The 22,548-nt window shown below is 38.9% G+C and overlaps 1 protein-coding gene across 1 annotated transcript in view; it reads left to right on the top strand.

The window, feature by feature from the left end:
- clstn2a (calsyntenin 2a) overlaps positions 1-22,548 on the top strand; it is a 146,406-nt gene that overhangs the window by 52,285 nt on the left and 71,573 nt on the right. The window contains exon 2 of the mRNA XM_061044412.1: positions 17,462-17,584. Within this exon, the coding sequence (XP_060900395.1) occupies positions 17,462-17,584 (123 nt within the window). The remainder of the gene's footprint in view (positions 1-17,461; positions 17,585-22,548) is intronic.

The following is a 22,548-nucleotide window of genomic DNA, read 5'->3' as shown; positions in this document are numbered from 1 at the left end:
GGTTTGGAAGTCAGCACAAATCGTCCCTCTGCATAAGGGCAGCGACAAAAACAAACTCAACAACTACCGGCTGATCTCCAAACTGTCCAGCCTCTCTAAAATCCTGGAGACTTTAGTCAACAATCAACTAAAATCATTCCTTTCATGAAATTCTGTATTAAGTCCTTACCAGTCTGGGTTCAGAAAAAAACACAGCACCACATCAGCAATTGCCTTTGTCATAAATAATATTGTATCTGCTGTTGATCAAGGGAAATACTGTGCTGCCCTCTTTGTTGATTTAACTAAAGCGTTTGACACTGTTGATCACACCATACTCCTGCAGAGGCTACATGATGTTGGTTTTGACAACTCCTCATTTAAATAGTTCCAGAATTATCTGTCTAATAGATTGCAATGTGTGACTGTACAATCTGATCGCTCTGAATACTTACCACTATCAAAAGGGGTTCCACAAGGTTCAGTATTGGGTCCTGTGCTGTTCACGATCTATATTAATAATATTGCTTCTGTATTTACAAATTGTAATGCCCATCTCTACGCTGACGACACAGTTTTGTATTGTTTTGCTGAGACTGCACACTTAGCAATGGAAACTTTACAAGAAGCACTTCACAAATTACAAAATGCACTCCTTGTTTTAAAATTATTACTGAATGCAGAGAAAACTAAATACATGCTCTTTACACGAGCCAGAAATACCACAGACAATGACTTGCATATAACAACTCTGGAAGGTCACAATATTGAAAGAGTACCTCATTATAAATATCTTGGCATCTGGTTGGATCAATCCCTTTCATTTAAATTTCACATTGATACATTAACCACTAAACTACGACAGAAAATTGGATACTTGTACAGAAACAAAGTGAACTTCCCCTTAGTGAGTAGAAAGCGAATAATTGAAGCCATCTTCTTATCTGTTCTGGACTACGGGGATGTCATTTATAGACATGCTTCTGCCTCCACCCTAAAATCATTAGACACAGTTTATCACTCCGCCCTCAGATTTATCACTGGTGACAAATATTCCACTCATCATTGCAATCAATTTAAAAACTTGATCACAGCTCACTGTACTCATGAGTGTAAATGTTATTAACTGTAGTTACCTGCTTACTGCTTATTCTTCTGGTCTTATAATCTATGTATTTTGTCTTCGTTGTTTTTTGTCTTTTTTGTCTCTTATTCATTTTAATTGTACTCTCGACGTCATTGTAAATGAGGGCTTGCCCTCAATGATTTCTCGAGAATAAATAAAGGTAAAATGAAAATGAAATAATCAAATTATAATTTAAAAGTTTCATATTTTTATAAGAACTACGAAAGATAATCAAAAATGAAAATACAAAGGAACAAATGGAAATATTTTATGATTTACCAACATTTTTGAGAACCTAGTAGCTACAGTCAGAAGACATCTTATGTTAGCATTCAGTCGATTGTTAGCTTATATTTTTGTTAACTGGAAAGCAGCTTGAAGCCAGAGTTTTTTTAATTTGTTTTACGATACAATAGAAAAGGCTGTTGTTGAAAGCTAATGTAAGCTGTAATTGGATGGTTGCTAACAGGTAATCCAAAATATTGTTTCACAATACATTATTTTGTCAGTGCATCTATTTTTCTAACTCTTTCATAGTTACTATAGACACATTATCGAGCTAGGTGCTTTGTGTGATTAGAATTACTATTCTTGGCGGTGGACAAAGGTTTTCCTCCCTGAACTCAAGCAGGGAAAAAGAATGTCAGTACTTCCAAGACAGAGAGCTCACACCTGAATCATCATCAGCCTGTGTGTGCGTTTACTGTGCGCAACATTCTTTCTCCTAGGATGCTACTGTGCTGACGTTAGCGTAACCTTGCCTACCAAAATGGTGCCAATTAATCTTTATCTCATGTAGTTGTCGTCTATTTCACAAAAAGTAACGAGTGCTTTTACATTTTTGTAGTTGTAACAGCGTTATTGAATTTGAAAATTTTGTAGATTCACTATAGCGACAGTAAATTGAAATGGTGTTACAGTAATGTGTTACTCCAAACGTTGCTTATAACACTCTCAAAGCTACAATGATATAAGGAAAGAAACTAGAAGTGACAGCAGGCTAACATCAGTATTTGTCTGATAGTAAACTTTTTGTAACTAGAAGTATTGCCCAATATTCATTGACTTTTAGCTTTCAAATTAGGTAATTGTAAATTATTCTGATGTACTGTATAAATTATCTTAGTTACAACCTTAAAGGAAGAAAATGTGACTTTTTGATCCCGCAGATGTCGCCCTTGTGCAGCAGCATCAAACCATAACAACTCGCGCTGCATTGTTGTATTAGCATGCTAATGCTAGTGATCTTTATTTAGCTCGTATCTTCACACTGCATGTAAATTTACACGATCTAAAAACGCTTATGTGACATTAAATTAAGCAGTGAGTACAGTATGTTATTCTTCTTTTCTCTAGTCCCTCACAACTTTTATACACGAGGGGATGAGCCGGCCAGCCGATCCGTCCATGATGTTACACTCATTGTAAACAGTCATGACTCACAGAGTTATTTTAAGAGGATATACTTGATTTCTGCTACATTCAAGTGTGAAAAATCAAACATTCTTCCTTTAAGACACAGAACTACGACAACATACAGCTTTTTGAGCTCCCCATCCTCAGTGTGATGTCGGTGGCTGCGTTGGTCATTTTTCTGTATCTTTCCTTCTTTGTCTCCCTTTCACATCACTCCCATATGGCCACTTCTATACTGAAACATACACACTGCACACTCACTTTAATAACCTATAAACGCTTGTATGCTTTGGTAATGTGCTGCAGCACATAAATGAATGACACATCTCATACCACATGAATCCCAAGTATTGACAACTTTTATACAGATAATAATTTTGTTCTCTTTAACATGTTGTTCCTATAAAGCCTTCCACCTGCTAGCTGATGACTGTTGGTCCAGTTTATCTTTACCTGCCAGAAATCCTCCCAGTCACCCTCAGGGGCTTCTGGGAATTCCATCATACCTCGGCAAAAACAACAAACACAAAAATCCTAATACACACACTCTCACAGAAACAAACACCCAGGGCTGTTGCTGAAATGACTGGATAACCACCAAGAGTTACATGGACTATTTGAACCCTATCAGTCAATAGTCCATCACCCCTGGTCCATCTACCAGGGTGGTTTGGATGTGGCCCCAGGCTTTGTGTGTGAGAGCATGTGTGAGTGTGACTGAATACACATCGAATGACCTGATAGAAAAGAAAGAGACGGACATATGGAGACAGAGAGTGGAAACTCTGAAATATTTATTAACAGATAAAGAAAATTGTTTTCCAATAGTGAGAGCATCATTCCCGTCTTAAAGACTCCACACTGGTCATGTACCAACAATGTTTATCTCCAGATAGTGAAAATGACCCATTAAAAAAAAAAGGGGGGGGGGGGGGGGGGTGTGTGTAAGTGTGTGAAAGTCTGCAAAAAGTATTAAAAAAAATTACATCTTAAAATACTGAAATGTCATCCTATTTCTAAATGGCACTGAGACCATGAACCTTTTAGTGAAATATTATATAAGGTAATAAATCCGCTATGAAGTAGCGTTGTTTTCTCTTTTAGTTTCATCAGACGTTTTTTGCAGGGCCCTGCTGACTTTCAGTAAGACTGCAGGTTAAGGCAACTCTGCATTTGATTCCCATTTGAGCAGTCTAAAGCCCTATTCGCACGGGACTAGTATTACCTGGGGACCTCATGTGATTTAGAAATTACCCCACCACGTCTGTGTTTCGTGCGGCGCATTCGCACGGGATAAGCGAAGTCTGTGTTTTAACACGAATTTACTGACATTATCCCCCAGATATGACGTGTTAACCTTTCCTGCTTCGTGGTCAGAGCGCACAGCGGAGACTGATTGGTCTGCTCTAGGGCCGAAGTTGTTGCCCTCGCTTTAACTGGGGTGCTGCAAGTTGTAAACAGACAGAGAGTCCGGCTTGTAACTTGAGGTGTCGGGCCGTTTATTACGCACACAGAGCTCGAACTGTACATACACTTCAGATGCTGACAATTTTTTGTCTGCGCGTTTTCTACTCCGATCCCCGGCATCAGTAAAGTGCCTCTTGCACACACCTGCCGAACACACACTCCCCTCGTTCTCTCTCTTTCCTCACTCGCACTGAGCCATTCACAGACAAACAGACATACTCGTATAACACAAGGCTCTGCGTAAACTATGCGTAAAATATAGAAAAATGTTCCATGCATGTAATGCATTTTATCATCTTTGGAGATTTCTCTCTACTGATGGATTTGAGCTTGCTCGTTCTGCGAATGGGTCCCCATGCTGTGTAGCTAGATGAGCCTCCTGAATTTGCACCCAAAATACTATCAAAACTTTCATTTATAAAATTGCCAACGCAGCCTGCATAATTCTCGACCGGGAAAAAGGCAGAAAAAAGGTGCGGAGAACACAACAAAAACAAAAACTACCCCAAATCACGAGATGCCGATTCGCACGGGACTAATATTATCACATAACCTCTGTGTTTGGCGAAATATGGTAGGTAATTTGCGGTGGAATTTTTACTTTACAAAATACGGACATGGCAGATCGCACGGGATTAAGATCACAGACAACCTCCGAATTTATTACAAATTACTAGAGGTCCCCAGGTAATACTAGTCCCGTGCTTAAGTCCACTTCTTACACATTGAGACTGATATCAACAATGTTGTCCAGAATGTCATACCTCCTACATAAAAGAACAAGGAAAGGCACGTTGTGGATACAACTATTTCTCATATATGGATAACTGCACCCACCTGACCTGTGACAGCATATTATTTCAGTTTATGGCAGTAAATTTGTTTAAAGGTTTATTGAGGGCAGTCAGCACTTCTGAAGAAATAATAATATTTACTCAAGAGATTTTGCCTTTCATGAGAACAGCACATTTTAAATGTATTAAATGAGAGTATCTTCCTGTGCAGTTTATTGCTTATACAAGAAAACACATCTCTTTTAAGGGAAGGTGTATCTTCAGGATGTATCTTCTGCTCTAAAGTAATAGAAGAGTCTTTATCAGAGGACTAGGGGACAGAACTTATCTAGAGGACTCAATTGTGGAAGTAATTTCCTACTCCTTGTTGGCCCACTGTTGGAGCAGACTTTTTGCTGTAATTGAATCAGACATCTTGCAGTTTAAGAGAGAAGTCGGGCTCCCTTCAGTCTATTATTGAAAACAGCACATTTTTTCGACATTAGACATTGTGATGAGAAAACTTAACAGAGGAAACTTGGTGAGGGCGGCTGTAGTTCATCAAGTTTAAAAAAAGATCTCCTGGTTGCTTGCTAATTCTCATCTGTTAACCCACAACCCCTCTGTCTTTTTTGTAAATATAATGAGTTTCAAATAAAAATCTTCTCCCTCGACCGTACTGAGTTTTTCCAGCTCACTCATTCAAGTGACATTTGATATTTAAGCCTTCACCGGGAATCCAGGAAAAAAAAATCCCAACAAATTGACAGGCTGACAACAACACATGTTAACCTGATACCACTGACAGGTTGAGAGAAGGGAAGAAAGACACGGTTAAGTGGGTTTAGATGGCAGATTTGCTGCTGCAGACAGTGACAGATATAAGATCTAAGACAGACGGTGGAAAAAGTTAGAGAGTCAGACTTGCAGCCGACACAAGCGAGATGTGAGTCAGCACCAAATGAGGATAAGAAGAGCAGCAACCACACACCTGTCTGCCAGAGTACAACTGCCATGACTGGAGGAGATCAAGTGATATGCCTCTCAGCTAGCGTGCTGTCGTGAATGTCAAACTTAACTGGCAGTGCAGAAAGACTTGCAAAAGACCACTGACAGAAATAAAGGACATAGGTAGCTAAACTAAGAAATCAGCCTGGAGGAGCTCTGGGGCTACTTAACTTTTAATCAAATCCAGTTCAAGTCACCTGGCAGATCTGAATTCTTTCAAAATACAAATTGATCTCAGTAGGTTTAGTTTAGCATGTGCAGCTAACTTCAGTAATAAATATCTTAAAGGTAGAGTCAGAAGCTTTTTCCTAAAAACTAAAATAAAGACTTATACAGAAGTAAATCCGCTCAATCATCACTAATAGGCCTCCAAACATGTGTGGTGGTGACTGTGTTTGCAGAGAGCCCGTCCTCTGCCTGTGATTTTGATGTTTTGTCTTGTTTTGGTTGACACGGGACGTGCAGTATGTGTGCTGATGTGTTTCCCCCAGCCAATGACAATGGCAGGGGATTTTAAGAGCGCGGATACAATTCAATTGGATGTAATTTAAACCAGTGAATATGACAGATGTGGACGTAGTGGCAAAGAAGGGTGAAGGCGAAACGGCAAGCGTAGCTCGTTCCTAAACAACGGATAACCTTGTGTTAGGTTTTTACCCGCGGTATCTTGAAGTGTAGGTACAAGCAATAACGTACACACTATGTCCTGCAGTGAGTGTGCACTTCTGGGGCGATAAGCCCAGGAGGAGGGGCCCATTTTGAATGTTGTGTTTACACACGAACAATGCTACCTACCCCACCTTTGAACTCAAAGATTTGTCATGAGCCTTTGATTAACAGCTTCGACTGGAAGCAAATAAACGTTAACTAAAGCCTGAAATGGAAAAATCACATTTGATGCTTTTTGTATCAGAAAAACAGAAATTTTAGGTGTGGCCTGACTTTCTTTTACACGACTCACATTTGAGAGAAAAACAACACCAATCCGGTTGTTTAGTGATTCTGTGGATGTTGCTGTATCAAACGTGTTCTATCTCTGAACAGAGACTTTGAGAGTATAAGTTAATGAGTAAAGTGCTGCCAGTGATATTTGTTTTTAATAAAAGAAAATGATCAGTGCTGCCTAGCCTGCTAACATAAACGGTTGTGCACTGGTCTTTGCTAATAAAAAGAAAATAAAATTTGAGATAAAAGATTCAAACAGAGATCTCTGTTTTTGGCCATCGAGGACCTGGACTCAAACTGGAACCAGTTATTGAAACCCATTCCCATCCAGAGAGAGTTTTACAGTACAAGTGGACAAAAAGAGCCAAGTGAATTCATTGATGCTTTGTGAGATCTAAACTTGTGTTTTAGCTTGGTTTATTTTGAAAAAGCTGGCTGCATCATTTTTAATACAATATAATTCCTTAAGTATTAAGAAATACTTAATAATAACCTATAACTCTGACATAATTAGGAGGTTGTTTTCTGTTTCCAATATGTAAGCAGTGTAATACATTATTAATACCTGAATTAATAGTTGCATGGAACTATGGACTAGTGTGAACACTTCACCTTGTTTTTTCTTGTTTGTTTGTTTTCCCGTCCTTGGAGATACCACATGGGTGTTAAGTGTAATCCCCCCTTCTTATTTTTTGATTGAGTGGAAGAGCTTTGGTTTATTTTCTAAGTTATTTGAGGGATTAGGTTATTATAAACACTATCCAATGTATACGACGGGGCTGAGTCAGTGTTGGTTGTTTTGAGTCATAGTGCTTGTGACATGTAACATTTTATGTGAGTATGTTAATGGTGTAGATGGGTATCAGTGTATTTTCTGTTATTGAAGTGTTATTAGAAATACAAAGGATGACCCCAGGAAAACTATTCACTCGTATGCTAAAATGGGTTAAGTCAACAAATGGTTAAAACGTGTATATACAAAGAGTGTAATAAAGCAATGTAAAACTATCTAAAAGTAAATACACGAGTTATTAGTAGTTCCAGCAAACATGCACTGTTAGCATTTTATTTTCTTAAGGCTAGATATTCCCCTTTTAACAGTGTAGCTTTTAAATGAAAACTTGATGCTGACCGTTAGAAAAGGAAGTGGACTGTCCTTGCTGATGTGTAGTGATTATATGTCTTTTTTTATTCACAAAACAAATTCAGTACTCCACAAAACTGAAACCAAACTGAAACTAGTGACTGACACAACACCAAAATCAAACAAATATTATCAGAAGCCGTGGATGTGCATTCATGCATTGTGAAATGATTTTGCTACATACGATGTAGATATCAGTAAATAGATTTCAGTGATGCTGGCATTTCACATTTCACTGTTCATTTACCAACATATTCTGAGCTGGCATGTCCAATTTACAGTATTGTCACTTGCGTCTTCCCTGGTGCAATTTAATTTGTCCACAGTGTTTAAGTCTGTCCAAAATGTCAAAATTCTCTCTCCGTTACTACAGTCTTTAAACTCTGTTTTGCATAGGTCAGCTAAAAAGTGTCACTGCCTATATGATGAAAAACTTGACGTAAACAGATGGAGGAATCAGTCAATCCAGCCAGACAGGGTGTGGAATCTTTATTCAACGTAATTTTGACATGGAGCAGATTGCTGTGAAGTGTGCTGAAATGAATGCAAATGGTAGACGCTTTATGACATCTGATCCTCACGCGAGGTCCAAGCTGACAGAGTGGAACTGTTTCTTATTCAATCCAGTCAGTCACACAATCATCCATTTCTCCTCTCCTCTGCCGCCTGCTGCTTTCTGGTAATGGAGATATCACCTCCTGCCTTCTCCTCCCTCTTCTCTTTTCTCTCCTTGTTGTCCTTTTCCCTCCACTCCACCTCCACTTTCGCTCCTTTCAAATCTGTCTGTTGTGGCTCTTTATCGGCCCACTCGGTGAAACTAATTGACAGTAAGCCAGCGCTAAGTGCACTCTGAATCCCTTTTTTTTTTTTTACTGCAAAAACTAATCACAGCCATTATTGGTTATCCAAGACGCGCTCCCCCTTTGTACTGTAAATCAGGGAATGATTCACAATGAGTAGAAGTGGCATACAAGAAAGAAAAACAAATAAGATTTATTATTGAACGAAATTCTGGAAGGCAGCAAGCTGAGTTTCTTTTAGCAAGGCTCAATAATCCCTTACTGTGAATGCCAAGCTCTCTAATGGCAACAATTGACATTTTCAGACTCCCCGGGTATCGTTTAGTTCTGGAGTTGAAATGCCAAACCAGAGGGGAAAAAAACATAATCAGTAAGTTAAACAATTTGAAATGTGGTTTTTAAGTGAAACGGTACCGATTATTTCTGTGCAAACTGCTGCTTATGAAAATGGTGTTTCTGATCAGTCAAATGAGCAGACTTGTCTTCAGCTGTAATTGACATCCAAGCTCATGTAACTGTTCCAGTTAAATGTCACCACAATGTTGGTCTGATGATAATCTCTATTAACACATCCTGCATATGAAAACAGAATCTCTGGGTGAGGGACAAGCTTGTTGGTGTTGGAAGTGATCTGGGTTGTATCATCCAAAAGTGTCTCTGCTGGCTTTGGCTGTACACAAGAAAAAACAAATGTGTGGAGATCTATAGAGGCAAAAAGTAGTGACTGTAATTCAACACTGGAACGCTCTGCTATCATCCAATGAAGACTTAACTATAGTTTTTTTGTCTGGCGCCCCCAAGTTCAGAGACTACGTCTTTGTCAACAATTAGGCAATGGGTTCTGAGATTTGAAAAATGATAATATCTACCAAGCCTTGTGTTTCTGTCCTTAAGTTCAAGTTCAGTCTATTCAATTCAATTAAAAAAACTTTATTTGTCCCTGGGGGGCAATTCAAAGGCACACAGAGCAGTAAATTAATTACAGTGCAAGGAAGACTAAAATACGAAATGTTCTTTGTTATTGTAATCCTGCATAGCATATTTAAACAAACAGCAGAGCATGGATGTCTTTTTCTCAGTTTTGGCTCACTTTAGAGTTGTTGTCATTTTCTATAACAACTACACCCACTCACCCTCCGTATTCTCCATAGGATTTAGCAGACTCTTCACATCCACCAGAATTAGCAGCCTGCTGTGTTTCATCTCACACTCACGAGGAGATACAACACAACCACGGACCATTAACTTCCTGCCGTACATCTTTTCTTCTCTCTGTGATTATATGTTTCTATCTCTTGTCTTCAGCACTCAACCCACCATGAGAATTTGTATTTGTTCTGAATAGATTCAAGCCAAGGCAGTCTAATCTGCAAACACACTCAGGCATTTGCACAGTCTGTGCTCAGAGATATCGAAATAACTCTGAAGTTATTTATTTTCTGTGCCTATAGATTGCTATGTGCAAAATATGTGATGCCAGTTAAACACAGTGATTTAATTTCCCTGTGCAGTAGATTTAGATGCAGTCAACACCCGCACAGGAAAAAAAGGAAAGCAGGCTGTCGTATTTCCCAGAGCAATTAGCACATCTATATTTCATATATTGTTGTTCAGACAGGGGATCGACCTTCGAAAATGTTTTGATGAGATTGTGTGCAAAAGCCAAATTAAATCATACTTCCTGTAAAACGAATTACCTCCACAATTCGGGGGAGGCCTTTATAGCTCTCGGTTGATGCAGATCAGAGTTTATGGCCCAGTTAATAAGTTAAGGGAAAAAAACAACACTTATAAAATAACAAGCAGAACTGCCTGCAAATCTAACTGAACAAGAAGGAAGGTCTCTGGGAGAGAGCAAGTGGGAATAATCAGCTGCAACCTTGATCTGCTCAAAGTGCAGGACTAATACACAGCAGTCAATATGCCTAATTACTCTGTTCTAGCTAACGGCGTCTTATTTTTCAGCACTGAGACTGTTAAAGTCAGAGGATGCTCATTGCGTTGAAGTTTATGATATGCAGTCTACTGCTGCTGTAGTTTTCTCCCTTCTTGGTCATTTGCTGTAAATCATTTAGATGTTGTGTTATTATATAATATGTCATGTATCTTTGTGCTCGTCTCTGAACCCACTGATGAATGGGCTCTAAATTGTTAAAATAAAATATCGTCTAAGTTGTTGGAAAGAAATCTCCTTTTACAGATTCTGTATATAAATACAGAATTTGTGGGCAAGTGTTCTGGTTTCCATTTTTAGACCAATTAGAATCGTCCACCAAGTGTTTTAGACGGCTTTGGCAGCAGAAGAAAAGTCCTTGTAGAGAGAAAAGTAACAGAATGCAATTCACTCTCATGCAAATCTGAATCACATCAGTGACCAACAATTATTTAACCTTAATTTATCTCTCTAAACCAGGGATGGACATTTTCAGTAATTTCTATATTCATACCATAGGAACCATTTATCAGTTATTATTTATTAGCGTTTTTTCTTACCTTAAAAAAGAAGATGTCGGACACAGACTTCCATAGCCACTGCTCTGCAGCTGCTTTGAGGTGGTCCGCTTTGTTTCCTGCAGTGTACATTAGTACAGCAGTCTTCACATCCCAATAGCCACTCTTGATGGTGTGTTGCATACAGCCCTCAATTCTGCATCTAAGATGTGCATGAAAAATAAACCCATTTTTGAAATATATAAACATTACAATATTTAATAAAAATAATCCTTGATTAAAATAAAATAACTACAAAAATGTTCCTTTCCTGCATAACAAAATGCATAAAGCTGTGTGTTTTTTTATGCAGGCGGTAAAGAGGGAAGGAAGAAATGGGCAAACTGGTGAATGAACTGAAGAAACGTCTTCCGTTATCTCAATTTAAAATATATCAATATCTCTTAAAAACTCTATATACTTTATATTGCCCAGCCCTAATGCAAGCAACACATCTTTGTCAACATTTGGAGTCAACATTTACTTTGAACTGCCATTATTCAGAATGGTTTGGCATAAATTGGCAAGTTGTCAACCAAAGTTTCACAAACCTTCCAAGTTGTACTTTTAATGTGAGGGGGTGTTCACGCAAATTAAAAAATATGTTAACTCAATTTTACTTTGATTTGGCCAGTCTTATTAGAAACAAATTGGAAGTAAGTTCGTTTGCATGTGAGATCAGGTAGTGAAAATGTCTTAGTTTTTTTTTACTGCCGGGATGGAGAATGTGGTTGAGTCTGGAATTAAATGACTGACGGTACATGACAGGAAGGCCGGTGTGGAGATGTAAATGGAGTGAATGTTGTGATCTTACTTGACTTATGTTGGACATTGGTTGGTTGAGGGTTATACATTTACACGGACAGATCAGGAAAAAAATAATTCTATATTTATACTCTCATGCTGTAGATGTCATGTCATCTGCATAGAGGTGTTGTCACTGTATACTTATCAGTCCTGCAGCACTGAGATCTATATATGTTAGGTAATTTTAAGGACATTTCTGCTCCTATATTTCTGTTTAACAACTACTACTCATAATTTACTTTTTTTATGGCTTAGTTATTAAGTGGCTGCCAATTACGAAGAAGGGTTATCCACTGTTATTCACTTTTTGCCACAGAAGCTATTATCACCTCCTGACTGAGCTGAATGGCTTTGAGTCTGCTATTAATGTTAATTTATCAGCATCATAAACACTTTCCCACAAGGACACATCACTGGAAGAGACATGTCAGGAAATAGATGAGTTCTTTTATATGCCTCATTAGAGAAACACCAAGGATGAAAGATACTCTTTAATTTTGTGATGCCTGTTATAAAACTGAGCTCATGTGGCCCCCAAGGTGTGGCTACGGCAGGTTGGAGATCTCCTTTTGGAATTAGAATGGTGCTCCATGTACCTGCTATCCTCCTAGGTCCGCAACCTTGGCATCATTTTAGACACCACCCTCTAATTCCACTCCCACATTAAATCTGTCACCAAATCCGCTTTCTTTCACTAAAAAATATTTCCTGATTCTGGCCATCACTGCCTGACTCCGTGGCAGGAACCTTTACTCACGCCCTTTGACCTCTTGTCTTGACTATTGCAATGGAGTTTTGTCTGGGGTACCCAGCAATGCCTTGGACAGGCTCCGAGACAAAACTCAGCTGCCAGGGTCCTCACCAGCACCAAGCCCTGGCAGCACATCAACCCAACTCTTATCCACCTCCAACTGGCTTCCAATTACAGCCAGCATCAACTATAGAATACTCTTTCTCCCCTACCTTCATATACTTTCATCATGTTCATTTTGCTTATTCAGTTTATACATCTGTTTGATCTACTTTTTTGCTCATTATTGCAGAGTTGTATTTTTTCAAGCACAACTTTTTATCACCTGAACTGTGTGTGTGTGTGTGTGTGTGTGTGTGTGTGTGTGTGTGTGTGTGTGTGTGTGTGTGTGTGTGTGTGTGTGTGTGTGTGTGTGTGTGTGTGTGTGTGTGTGTGTGTGTGTGTGTGTGTGTGTGTGTGTGTGTGTGCACATTGGTATGTGCCTTTCTCTTAACATGTGGATGTGTTTTTTATTCATTGATTCTAGTGGAAGCAGCTGAATGTTTGGCAACTTTGAGTCCAAGACTAATTTCCCCATGGGGACAATAGAGTGTATCACATCGTATCGTATTGTATCTTAGTTTAATAACTGATCACTGTATCAGAGCAGTTAGAGGTGCTCCTGCTTATCTTGCTCCCTTAACCATTTACTGGCATCAATGTTTCCTTATTATTGAGTTATCTTGCATTTATTATCTTAAGGACACATATTCCACCCTCCTCTCTCATTTCATGTGATCCTGGTGAAGGATTTTTATTTATTTACACTGCTTTGGAAAACCTCTATATTCTATATAGAAAGTCAAGTGCCTCATGTTATTTGCATGAAGGCCGAAGAGGTTTTTTCTACTTTTCACAGGTCTTTCTATGCTGGTTACAGTATTTAATCCAGTATGATAAATTGATGTTTAATGTCTAGTTCTTATCAGGCAGTGTGCTGGTTCGGGTGTTTTGATGACACAGGTAGACTTTCACAGTCAGTTACATCTTGTAAAAGTTTCTTATAATTTATTCTTGTCCCTTTTGTTTTTTTGTTCTTGCCTTACTGTAGCCTATGGAGGGTTTGCTCTTTTCTTCTTTAAGTCATTGTTATCAAATAAAGGCTAAACAGAGATTGATTTGACATGACGAAATTGACATAATTGATAAATGCATAACACAGTGCTGCAGTGACTCATAGACTATGAGCTTGGACCCAAATTAAATATAGATTATCAAGCAGCTCTGTCCCCACAGTAATATGTTTTCATGAGCCTGAGTCCCCGGAGAAAACACAAACAGATATCTTGAGTTCAATACCAGGATGGACAAGTTGTCAATCCCCTGCTGTAATGTTATTTACAGGAAAGCACGTTCTTGTTCCTGGATGCCTGTTTTCATATAACTGTCATATCAGATCTCATCCAGTGCTATATTCTATCCACATTTCTTCTACTAAGTGAATTAGTCCTCCATAATGTGCAGTCTGATGTTCTAATGTTGTAATAATGGCTGCAGATGCTCCCCAGGAAATGGCCTGAGATGCCACGCATATTGCACTCCATAACACTTATGACCGTATTGAAGGAAGGACCGTGTGCAGCAACAATGTTTTTAATTACCTGAACCAGCATGATGGCTCCATGGATTGTAATGTGCCTCCATCACATTGTTCAAAACTGAAGTTTATCATGGATGGACACTAATGGTTCCCAGACGATGATTACTAAAAATGTTGGTGTCCACGGATCTTTCTTGCGGCACCAAAAGCAGATAAAGGTTTTCACTTAACCCTTCAAATAGATCACCATCAACTAAGCAGGTGGGCAAGTAATTGTATTGGACGTCCAATAATTTAAGAAATGTTTCCATTTTGGCTTGAGATTTCTCATCAACTATCTAATGCATTTTTAGACATTTTGTCACAAGCAATTTGTTTCGAAAACAATATCCTTGATACAACCCAATGCTAATCTGCCCTGGCTGTACTTTTTGTTTAATCCCATGTTGCAAGTTTTGAGTATTGCTACACCTGCTTAACATCAGCATATTAGCATAATGATATTAGCATTGTGCTCAAAGCAACATTGCCTAATTTTAGCCCCATAGAGTGGCATGGATTCGATTTAGTGTCTCTTGTTTCAGTTTCCGAGATGATCTTTAGTTAAGATAAATCCTGAACTGTTGTGGAATATATTTTCTTGCAGGACAGTCTGCTATAGGCTACATTTTTTCTCAGTAAATGCAAGCTCTTCTCAAGTGTTTTTCTTTTATTCTTTTAGATCAGTTCAAGTATGTCAGTGATGAATACCTTGAAGGCATCGCTAATGGCTTTACAGTACTACATGTCATGAAAGCCATTTTGGAAATAGCCCATTTCCATGGTCTGATGTGTGCTCTTTCTGCAAAACAGCTCTTCTATTAAACTTCCTCTAAAGAAGCACAGCTCTGCTGCCTCCAACACCCAATTTGTTTGGGATAAATGTAAGACCTTGAGCCAGAAATTGAACCTGCCACCCATGAGTAAAGTGCTCTAGCTGTGGGCTGCTGTTAGACTTAGTGAAGACATCTTTTAAATGTAAATGAAATGCTGTAAGAGCATGATGGATTAATATGTATTTACATTTGCAAGTGCAGGCACAGAGAAATGAAGACTCACTTCTATGACTCTCATTTTTACAACCTGTTTTATGGTCACATAACATTAGTGTCTCAGTCTAATATGGTGCTGCTTTTGAAGAGTCTCTTTGAAAGATTGATTCAGTTCATGTCTTGGTGCTTTTGAGTGCAACAGAAAGGCAAATCCAAGAAAGTGAGTACAAAGCCTGAGGCTGCACCTACAATAAACAGTAAACCAGTGTGTGTTACTGTGCTTTAATGCACTGATTTTCAACCATTTCAAGTAAAATATTCCCGGGGTAAAGATGCTGTACCACTTGAAAACAGACCATGTCTCTGTACTTTCCAGCAGAGCAGAGTCCTGCTGTTTGCTGCAGTGTCTTCTTTCTCCTGCACAAGCATGAGATGAGACTCCAAGTATGAATAATGTCCTCCCTTGTGGCTCTCTTTCGCTCCCTATAATCCACTCTCTACTTTGGTCCCAGCAGGGCCACAGTCCCATCTAGACGGATCACTAGTCGTCAGTCTCTGTCTGTGAATTGAAGGAGTGGAAGGCAAGTGTGAATGAGAAGTAATGAGGCTGCATGATATGTATTGTCTAGTTAATTATATTTCATCTTCAAAACTGCTATAATACACTCATGCGAGGTATTTTGTAAATAGAGAATAAGTCAAACCAATTTTCAACCTTAAAAGTTCATTATTTTCCCTTGCTTTAATCCGACATGTTCCCGTTACACAGGCATAACACACATTCTCTTTTTATTTGACTCTGACCCTGGTCTGTAAACTCAGCATGGCGACACGCAGGGGGAGAAAATGGAATAGGAGGACAAAAGCACTGAAATTTGTCCAAACAGATGAAAAGCTGTGAGAAGGTTTTAGGAACAGTTTGATGCATTTTAAATCACTGCCAGCTGGACATGTCATCTGCTCATTGGCATGAGACAAAGCTTTCCTCTTCAGTGGATTGAAAGGTCAAGTCGGCATCCGAGCTCGCTGCAAAGAGTGACACTTGTACACCAGGGAAATGAGAATGTGTGAGTGTGTGTATTTGTGTGTGCCTGTCTATGTGTGTGTTTGTGTGTATGGGGGGTGTTCTTTATCTAATTTTGAGGTACTGCCATGAGGAAGTAGTAAGAAATGTAATTTATAGTGTCTGTTTCTATGTGGTGTTGATCTTCGTTAATCTCCCGCTCATCCTGCTGAGTTTCAATCAGATTTGTTGTTTCTAATGTTGTAGAACACTTGCATAGATTGTAGGAAAAAAAAGAAACAAGAGTGCACTGTAGAGTTTTTTGTGTCAACTGAGATTACAGCTCAGAATTATAATTAAAAAAACTTCATGAAACTTTTATGTCAATGCAAAATTAGAGTCCAAAAACATGGATAATTATATCCCAGAACATGGTTTACCCCAGAAACTGGACACCACCATTGTTCAGGAATTTCCTCTCTTACTTTTGTTAAAGTCTCAGCTGCCCTGTTGTTTTCCCATCAAGGTATAAGAAGTGTACAGCTTTCCAGAAAAGCCCTGGTTCAGTCTGTTGGTCAAGAGCCAACTGGACACTCCACAGGCCAGGTAGTGGTGGTGATGATGGCCAAAATATACCAACACTTTGAAACATTTACCACACATGACAAAACCTATGGGCAAACCGAGGGCAACACGACATGCGGCACAGTAATTGTTTAATCTCGATTGACTCTTCTCATGATCGCGAGACGCTAAAATCGCAGTTGAAATTGAAACTTGATTCATTTCCCAGCCCTGCCTTGAGGCATTTCAAAAGCAAGGCAATCTTAAATTCAAACACAACTAACATCAATAACTTTATCTCACATTTTTTGTCTTCTGATTTCCATTAGTCCTCCTGTCATCTGTAAAAAAAAAACCATGAGATCAATAACCAACTAAGAGCATGATTTCAACAAAATGGATTTTAAATATTGGAGGTTTCTTTTCTGTTGGATCGTGTCAGTCCTTCAAAGAGACTCAGCACATTAACATACGATTGAAGCAACAAAAGCATGGTAGCATAATGTGTAATGTGAAAAGAAAAATTAGACAGAAAAGCAGTTTAATTCAATGTTTTCTTCCTGTCTTTCTTTTCACAGTGAATAAGCACAAGCCGTGGATTGAGGCGTCTTACCACGGTGTGATCACAGAGAACATGGACACAGTGCTGCTGGACCCGCCGCTTGTAGCTCTGGACAAGGACGCCCCAGTTCCCTACGCTGGTAGGAAAAACAAACGTACACACTCACAAAGACCAAAAAAAAAAAAATCTGTCCTACACTCCAGGATCAACACACGTTTAGAGAGTTAGATACACATACAAGTAAAAAAAACATACATAAACATGTCCTCCCACACACACACACACACACACACACACACGTGCCTATGCGAGGATGCTTAAGAGCTGTGTGCAGGCAACTGTGGCAACTTCACACCAGCAGACAGAAACAGATGATCCAACAGTTCTCTGTGCTCGCTGTTTGTCATGGAGACTGAATTCCATTTATCACCCTTAGCAGTGTTAAACAAATGCTTTTCTCCTCTTTTATTAAACAGTACTTTCCTCTTGTTTTTGTAATAAGAACAAAGTTTTAAACCCTACAGGAAAACTTGTTTTTTTCTATTATGTATTTGTATCCCCGCTGTGGGCCGCTCCGTCACTCTGACATCTCTCCATTAGTGCATGTCCATAGGATCCTGTTTCTGCATGTGTGTGTATATTTCAGCCTATGTGTGTGTTCATGACTTACAGAGTGTAAAAACTGAAATTTCCCCTTGTGGGGATCAATAAAAGTAAATCTTAATCAACATTTCTTTTTTATACCTGCTCTTATAAAGGTTATGATACCTCATTGTTCAATCTCTCTGGCCTACCTTAAGATTTTAGGGGTTTTAGTGGTTTAAATACACAAGAGTAAGGGTTTAAAATCAATAGAGGACAGACAGGTGACAGATTCAAGTCTCCTGCAGTTTCTAAAAATGCATTCATTTTCCTAATCTTGTCATCTTTAAGGTTTTAAGTTTCAGATTCATGTTCTCCACTCCTCTGTACAAGAATCTATTCACTTCTCCTTCTAATAACAGCCATGTGTCATCCTTTTATGTGCAGCTTATTATCCCATTTAACCCGAAGACGAAAGATTACTGTTATAAAGAGTATCAGAGCTCTTCGCAGTGACATTGTGAATTTTCTACCGTAAATCCTAATCCTACTTTGTCCTAATCTTCTAATCGTTCTGTATTTTTCAGATAAAACAAATCCAAAGCACACTTTTATTTCATAAATCTTTACACATGTACAGGGCCTGGGAGGTGACATGTATATTATTATTTTTTAATTTTTAATGCATGTGTAGTATTATACTGTAGATTGTCATACACAGAAAAATCTGGGGACTTTACATATAGAGGTCTCCTTTAGTATTAGATTTGAAGATGCTCCACATTCAGTAAGTTTTAGTGTCCGAGAGTCCCCTGCATGAGATCAGGATTCTGCAGCCTTAAACTGTAAGATTCCTTGAATGATATATAAAAGACAACACCACAACAACATTTGCTCCTTTCATTTTTTCTTGAATTATGTTTGAGGATCATAACCACGCAGTATTTAACAGTTTCCATTACCCAGTGCTGACCAAAAATGTTTTCTGGTTGTCACAGAGCAGGTGCATATGTAACAATTAAAGTAGCATACATCCACACACGATGTCTCCAGATGACTGTTTCATCTGCTGATTATGTTGTCTAACAAGAGCTGGAATCAGACAGTCGTCACACAGGTGAAGCAGCGCTGACAGTCACAGGAAGCAGAGCGACAGAGAGCTGCTTTAATTGGACAGAGTATTCTGAGACTCAAAGGCAAACGAAGAGGCTTTTTGGCAGCTAACGCTTAACAGCTCATTATAGAGAAATGGCTCCTATTAATCCCAGCGCTGACAACCGTGAAAAAATGATACTCAGCTATTTTTCTTCATCTCTTTCCCCTTTTTCTCTGTGTGTGTGTGTGTGTGTGTGTGTGTGTGTGTGTGTGTGTGTGTGTGTGTGTGTGTGTGTGTGTGTGTGAGAGATAATGGCATAGCTTCAGCATTGTGTTTTTCTCAGTTCCATGTGAGCTCTTCTGTTAATAATGGGTATATACAGTATGCTGTAGCTGACCTTGAGGAGCACTGTACAGCCCGGATCAATGTTAAAGCTTTTATCTTCTGCTTTTTCTCACATGGCTTTTAACAGCATGTCCCGGTACATATACACAGCTCTTCAACACAACCTATATGTAGATTTACTGCAGGGAAGATTGAATTACCTTTTGAAAAACTTGAGGTTAACGTTTAGTCAGCAAAAACATGAAGGACGAATAAAACCTTACAGAACATTTTAGAGAAACTACAATAATGTTTTTAAATGAGAATAAAGTAGATGTCTTGACGATATTTTACAGACCTTTTTGCTCTCCAGTCAGTACAGTACAGTACACAGCACAATTCACAGACATTTGCATTCATTTCCCAGTTACGAATGGAAATGAATTTGATTGGTTTCCTCCGTGATTAACGCTTGTTTTGTTGACTTGAGAAGGTCGAGCCGGGTGAAATATCGCCTGGGACAAAAGAAGCAGGGCCATGCTGGCTGCTGACTGGTGATATTTCTCTCTGTTTTTTTTTTCATTGCATGCAGCCTAATGAATGAAACCCACACAATCGCTACCAAGGAGACTGAAAAAATGGCCATCAAAAGAGCTGCTCCGTCCCAGTTTATCTCCCTTTGCAATTGTCTACTAGTTCAGCTCTCACATACCCTCCCTGTCCTCTTCTAACTTTTCCCTCAAATCCTAATTTTAATCCGTCATTCCTTTCTCCATTGAGCTCCTCATCTCTTCTTTTTCAATCCTTTGTCTTCGTCTTGGTCTTGACACTTTGCTCCCAGCAAGCCCATATACAGACAGTCTGTTATGCACCACAGAGGCTCTCATCAATCCTGGTTTTGTTTTACTGCAGAAAGGAGCAGGCCATCCTCCTGGCTCCACATTAATTACAGTGTGGGAACAGAAAGCAGGATTGTTAAGTATCTGCCTGTTTTCTCCTATCTCGTACTCTTCTTCCATCCAGCCATCCATCACTATTTCTTCTCCTCTGGATGCCTCTATGTTGTCTTTACTACAGGAGCTGAGCCTATTCAACAAGCTAAACTCTTGCTTGAAGGTAGTATTACTTGCGCTTTACAATGGCTCTTCCCCTCTAATATATAGATAAAAACAACTGTAACGGACAAAACACAAACAACCACGATCACTTCTTGAGACCATTGTTTTTTAAATTTAAAAATTCAAATTGGCTTTGGTTGGGATGTTTTTTTGCTATAAATTAATACAACTGTAACAATATTTTTATTTTGCCCCCTGTAACATTCAGTGTTTTTTGTTTTTTTTTCAAAGATATTTTTGGGGCCTTTTTGCCTTTATTAGATAGGACAGCTGATTGTTGGGAGGACAGAGTAGAGGATGCCATGCAGCAAAGGGCCGAAGTCGGATTCAATCCCACAGCCGCTGCGACGAGGACTAAAGCCTCTCTACATAAGGCGCCCAACATAACCGCTAGGCTATCGTCGATCCTTTTATGACTTCACTTAAAAAGACAAAAACAAATAGAGAGATAGGATATTCCAATTACACCAGCGTTCAGTGGTAAATTACAACATATGTAACTGAGAAAGATAATTTTCTCTCTCTCTAAAAATCCCATCAAAAAGTTCCGCTTAGTTTTTTAATATTTACAAGTTAAAGAGTGTTAATGTTTTGTGTTAATCCTTGCAAAAACACAGTAAAGTAGATAAGGCCTTTTTTCCATTTTCCTAGTATAACTGTAAAACATAGGATCAGAAAGCCTACAGTGAATTCAGTGTTTTCTTCTCAAATTTGTAATGCATACTGACATATTTATTTACAATTGCAATGTTATAGTAAGTTTTACACAATGTATATTTTGTGTTTGACTCCAAAGAGGAGTTGACTGTGTACAATGGTAGTCACAGTGGTAGAGCAGATTCAGTTGGCTTCCTCAAATGACAGGAAAGTGTCCTACGTTTATAAGCTTGACAAACACATGTCAATCTCTATTCCCTAATGGCATTATATCCACATACACCAGCTCGTCTTTTCTTCTTGTTAAACCTCACCTTTTTATCCTTCATTTTTCTCTTTTCTCTCCTGTGGTCCCACATTTCACTTGGATTTAAACTACCCACAGTGGGCCTAACTTCAATATTATATGCTGAGACAGGCATCCTGGAGATAAATTGTTATAACTCCATGACATGATGGCATCCTCTATCCTCCGACACCTCCCTCGAAGCAAAGGTGTATATGTGGGCCGTGGAGTATATGTGCTGATCGAGCGTTCTCAATCAAATGAGCATGAGGAATGGTGGTGGTGGACTCTTGGGTGCTACGAGGCAGGAAGGGAGTTTCATTTGCTTATTCTTTATCTCAAGGCCACAGTCAACAGGCACGGATTCTCCCCATTCATCACAGTACCAGAATAATGTGCCATGCGATACATTGTTTCCTCTGCAGAACTCACACAGGCTAAGGGAACATAAATAGTTTTTGAGGTAGAGAAAATAAGAAAATGGAGAGCTGAGAGAAAAACAGAGGAGACTGGTGGACAATGAAGATGGTAGTAGGGTCAGCATGAGCAGGTACCCCTAAAAAACGTGTTTGATTACTCCTGTTGGATGGTTAAGGTTGTGTGTGTTTGTGTGTGTGTACATGTGTGTGTGTGTCTGAAGTTGTCTTTGTGAACTACATTTCCCTGCATTTATTACAAAACAGTTTTCTTGAACTTTTTTAGCGTATAATTCTAACAGTTACTTACACACTTTCTTACTTTGTAGCTCATCATCAGCTTCAGAAGTATCATTCAACTTATGTACTTATAATTCATTAGTAATCTTTCTACAGTGGATGTATTATGTTTACATCTACCATCAGTCCAGTAACACTTTGATAAGCATCCTATAGACTGTATAAAACATGGATGTAGTCCCACCGACATCACCCATTGATTTCTAAAGAGGTGTTATGAGGGTGTGAAAAAGCAGCTCTATCATTCTTTCAAATAAGGTATGTGAAAGATTCATGGTCTAAAAAAGTTGAACCAGACTCAAATTTCTTAACGTAAAGTTAAAG

The sequence above is a fragment of the Labrus mixtus genome, chromosome 8, assembly GCF_963584025.1.
Source record: "Labrus mixtus chromosome 8, fLabMix1.1, whole genome shotgun sequence".
Classification (NCBI taxonomy): domain Eukaryota; kingdom Metazoa; phylum Chordata; class Actinopteri; order Labriformes; family Labridae; genus Labrus; species Labrus mixtus.
Note: the sequence above shows the minus strand (reverse complement) of the source record. Positions and strands in the feature narration are given on the sequence as shown.